The sequence below is a fragment of the Notechis scutatus genome, unplaced genomic scaffold (assembly GCF_049901735.1).
Source record: "Notechis scutatus isolate UNSWTSFEM ecotype Mainland unplaced genomic scaffold, rNotScu1.2 NSCUSCF96, whole genome shotgun sequence".
NCBI classification, from domain to species: domain Eukaryota; kingdom Metazoa; phylum Chordata; class Lepidosauria; order Squamata; family Elapidae; genus Notechis; species Notechis scutatus.
The window spans coordinates 5,241-9,755 of NW_028263180.1; the positions used below are offsets into that span (position 1 = coordinate 5,241).

At 40.7% G+C, this 4,515-nt stretch overlaps 1 protein-coding gene across 4 annotated transcripts; it reads right to left on the minus strand.

Annotated features, from left to right (window-relative positions):
- Window positions 1-245: 245 nt before the first annotated feature.
- LOC148128429 (vomeronasal type-2 receptor 1-like) lies at window positions 246-4,179 on the minus strand. 4 transcript variants are annotated; one of them, XM_087949103.1, is made up of 4 exons: window positions 3,607-4,179; window positions 3,296-3,464; window positions 2,504-2,792; window positions 246-1,425 (listed from the first exon to the last, which is right to left on the minus strand). In XM_087949103.1, exons 2-4 carry the CDS (start codon window positions 3,442-3,444, stop codon window positions 463-465), a joined length of 1,401 nt encoding a protein of 466 aa, XP_087805229.1. In that variant the 5' UTR covers window positions 3,445-3,464; window positions 3,607-4,179; the 3' UTR covers window positions 246-462. The 4 variants fall into 4 exon arrangements, with proteins under 4 accessions (XP_087805229.1, XP_087805228.1, XP_087805227.1 ...); XM_087949102.1 differs by having other exon boundaries at window positions 246-1,362; window positions 3,223-3,464; XM_087949101.1 differs by having other exon boundaries at window positions 3,223-3,464.
- Window positions 4,180-4,515: the final 336 nt, after the last annotated feature.

Below are 4,515 nucleotides of genomic sequence, written 5' to 3' on the forward strand. Positions count from 1 at the left end.
AGAATATATTTCCCTAAAAAGAAAAGTAGAAACTCAGAGAGCCTGAAACTCCGCCCCCTCCCACCTTTGCTAATGGACCATTACGCTGGCCTAGGGCAGTTTATTTTACATAACAAAGATCTACTCCAGGTAAAGCTATATAGGAATTGCCCAAAGCCATCACCATCACCCAGCGAGGTTCAACCAAGCCTGGGACTCAGGACAGCCTACAGAGTTGCCCCTGCATGGCCCCATGGGAGCCTGGGAACCAATCAGAATACAAGCTCCAATTCAAATCCCAACAAGAGGGCATCAAACAATTGCACGCTCAGCATCTCAGCCCTTCTTTCCTCAACCAAGGCATGTGCTCCTGTCCACCATTAAACCATCTTCCAAGCAGTCACCATGTTTCCAGCGTCTTTCTTCCCCACTTGGAACTGAACCCAGAAGGAGATTTCTTCCAACAGAGGCTAGACAGAAACTTCAGATCTGCTCCCTGTTATTCCGGAGCGTCAGACAGGAGCAATTAGATGGTGCAAATCTCTTGACCATTTGTAGCACAAGAAGGTTGAGATGTTCCCCTCCTTCTCCTTTGGGTTCCTTCTCCAAAAGGATCTCAGATGAATGGATCTCTATCGGGACCGCCCATACCTGCCACGGCTGCAGCCTTGGAGCCCCCAACCTCTTTTCTCCCTCCTTTCTTCCCCTTCTCGATCTGGAGGAATAGGCGGCATTCATGGCCTGTGACAGAGTCTGAATGACACTGTAGCGATGAGGGTCATTTATGATCCGTTTCCTGTTTCTTTTCTCCTGGGTCTCCATTGGGGCTTTCTGGGTGCATCTTCTGCGGCCTTTGACAGAAAAGACGTGCTTGGAAAGGGAACAGCGGAAATAATGATCTTGAAACGGATCTTCCACAAAGAAATGGGGTTCAAAGGCAGCATCTGTTGGCCTTTTTTTCCCCAGATAACCAAAATTCAAAATACTATGGATGTATTTGAGAGGTATGTGCTTCCTTACTGGATACGCTGAAAAACTTGTGAGGATCCAGACTTTCCCTTCAATGGATCCTGGCAAATGCATAAGTGCTTCATGGAAAGGAATAATTCTGTTCCAGATGGAATCATATTCTATGAAGTGGACAAAGACGTTGATTTGTCTCCACTTAGAGAGGGCCTCCCTGAGGGGTGCTGTTTGTCCAGTTGTTGTGAATCGTTGTGATACAACCACACAAATTCCATTCCTGACAAGCATCGGAGGAAAAGTCCTCATGAAATTATCTCCCTTTTCTGTGTCTGAAGCAAAGAGGCCAATCAGGGTCCATCTGAAATGGAGGAGCAGCTGGACAATTGCTGGGTATTGGAATCCTTCTTTGGGGAGCATCTGGTGGAAAAAAAGGAATCTCCTTTTATCACTCAGAGCCTCTGAAGGAATTAGAGCAGTGATCTGAAAAAGTAATGAAGAATGCTGTGTTATAATGTGGTCCAGATCAACTCCAAAATATTACTTATTGACAAACCCAATTTTGTTTTGATGAATATATAAGAATAGTTTGTTCCTTAGTCACGGTTTAAAATATTTAAGACAGAATATTAACAAGATTGTCTATAAAAATGGAACGCAAAATCATATTAAACAAAAAATAAAATAAAAAATGCAATGTAAATTTCTGTGTCACCCATACAATTCCAACAATTAGATTCAAATTTGCAGATGTTAGATAAAATGTCTGGATCTAAGATATAGGGCTCTATTATATGCTATTTTTGAGTACTAAAACCTCTTTCTCAGCTTCTATACCCCAAATTCTTTGTGAAGCAATTTTTCAGATGTACAAGAGCACAACTGCTAACAGAAAAGTTATGAGTACATGAAATGGATACATATAAGAAAAATAAAAAGAAATAGTAGGACAGTGACGGTAGGCACATTGGTGCGCTTATGCACGCCCCCTACAGACCTCTTAGGAAAGGGGTGAGGTCAATCGTAGACAGTTGTACAATCCAATAAGTCTTTAAATGAAATTTTGTCTGTTTTGGGATTATATGTCTGTTTCATCACTTTAATTTTAACCGAATAATTATATACCCTGAATTTATACAAAGCAGAAAGTGTGTAAATTAACAATTATCTATGAGGGCAGGAGCTGAACTCCTTTTATCCATCCCAAAGATACTCTTCTTGGTCTGAATATTTTTTATACATAGACAGGACTATTGCCAACTTGATTCCAATTGGATAAGGCAGATATTATTGATATGTGAAAATGAACATGCTAATGGAGGACCTCAAAACCTGGATAGTTTTTCAATAGTAGAATATTCAGTAGAATATCCTCTAGGGACCTTATGGCTCTTCAGGCCTTTAATGGTCAATTTGGAGATGAACATAATAGACTAAAACATCGTTGATATGTTCCCTAATATTCTGAAAAGCTGCTCTTGAATTCTATGAAGATATTGGATCTGTTGTTCATTCCCACCACCCCACTCACCTTACCAGATAGAGAAAAACACACGCAAACCTGTGGGACTTTGTAGGTGCCTACAAACATTGACATCTGGATGGAGATGTCGCTTCCTGCTGCATCAATCAGAGCCAGGATGTTGTCCTTCCTCCCACAGCCGTAGTTGGGGACATTGGATTCTCCAGTGGAAAGAATGTCCAGCAAGGCATCTGAAGTGCGGAAGGTGCTTCCATAGTTGTCATGGATGTTGTAACCAAGTGTGAGATTGTGCAGGAGCTGGGAATTCTTGCTGACCATTTGAATAGCAAAAATTAACATTAGGGTATTTGTTAGATCAGAACTCTTCCTATTGAAAAACAATATTCATGTTATTATATTCAATAGCAAAAACAAATGTTTTTAAATATATAATCCTTCACAAACCTACTAAGCCTTAGGCCAACATTGATCCAAATCAAATGATCAATTATGCAAATGAGAGAGGCAACTACAATTGTTTCAGTCACTACTTAAACAAAGGTCATTATTCAAGTGATGAACTCAGGAATGAACTGAGAAAGGAAAATCATCTGGATTTCATTCAGGTTTTTAAAAAACATCTTTGGATTTTACTCTCTTCCACAAAGTAAGGCAAAAAAGGAAGCCATGGAAATCAAAATCATTCAGGAAATTAGACAGGTCCTGAGGTACAAAAATAAGTGACATAAGAAGAAAAGAAGGAGAGTGTTAGAATTGCACATGGAGGGAGTGCAACTCCATCACCCTGCATGACTTACGAAGAAGAAGGTATAGGAGGGCTGTTGAAAGGCCTCATTATAGGCGACACATATGTTTCAGTTGTGACCACACCAATGAGATGGTCTCCAGGCCTGTAAAAGCTCCATGGATTGTACCCATCCTGGTGCTCCAAACTCAATGGGCATTTCCTTCTCAGCTTCCCACAGACTGATGGGGACACCAGCAGCAGCAGAAGCAGAAGCAGGAGGTCCATCATTCATGGCATTAATCAATCCACTTCCTGTTTTTAAGACAAACAACAGGAACAGTTGGAAAAATTCAAAGACTCTGAGAAGTGCCAGTGGCTTTCCTGATCTAAACAGAGAACCACTCAGTTTCATCTGCAAAGGAGAGAAAGGTGCAATCAAGAGCAGAGCCTGTACCTGTCCCAAAACTTGGTCCCAGAGAGCTTCATCCAAGGAATTTATCCTTTTCTGATACAAGATCCTTTTCATGTGGCTTCAATCTGATGTCTACATCGAAGTCTAAAACTGGAGATATAGCATCACAGGTCTCAAAGGCCCAGATGGTCATAATTACAGTGAGAAGCAACTTCTCCTCTTGGGATCCTGAACTTTTTCCGGGCTCCATCTGCAGAGGAGAGGCTGGAATAAACCATGTTAGTAAAACTTACAGATATACCCCTGGGGTCACTGTTTTGTTTTGGTTGTGGTCCTTCCTCCCAGTCAGGGCAAGTCCAGAAAGTGATGCTGGGGAAGAGAATTCAGCACCCAGGGAATTGACTTCTGCTGTCCTTCAACATGGCCTCTTGTCTCCAGAGATTGCTGGGGAAGGTCACCCAGAGCTATGGAGTTTGGTGCCGCTTCTAAGTTAATGCCATTTAACTGTAGTGTTGCCTGTCTTCTAATGACAATCTGCACCCTTGAACTCTGCCCAAGGTTAAGAGTACACCCTGTTTGGAATTCTGTTTTATGTCATAATCCCATATATTGATCTTAATTGCAGTCGGTTTTAAAATTGCTTGTACCTTGAATGAAATTTCATTTCCCATCTTTTCTAGCAATATTAATTTTGAGATTAAAGCTCACAGAAGCAGGAAAGTGACAACTTGTGGACTAGACCGTTGGGTAAATAGGGAGAAAATTATAGAATGGATGGAATTTTTTATTTTTATTTTCTTGTCATTCCTGTGTTATCTTACCATGTTCCTATAATACACCAAGATTCTTTATGTTTTGATTTTTCTTAGTTTTTTAAATAAAAAATGGACTGTAAGTTCTGCAGGTGCGATCTATCTATCTATCTATCTATCTATCTATCTATCTATCTAT

Coding starts and splice junctions, on each gene's coding strand:
- LOC148128429 (XM_087949101.1), bottom strand. CDS start 3,440: ATGATGGACCTCCTGCTTCTGCTTCTGCTGCTGCTGGTGTCCCCATCA. Junction 2,793..3,222: donor CCTCCTATACCTTCTTCTTC/GTAAGTCATGCA, acceptor GTTTTTCAATAG/GAAGAGTTCTGATCTAACAA. Junction 1,426..2,503: donor GCACCTACAAAGTCCCACAG/GTTTGCGTGTGT, acceptor TTACTTTTTCAG/ATCACTGCTCTAATTCCTTC.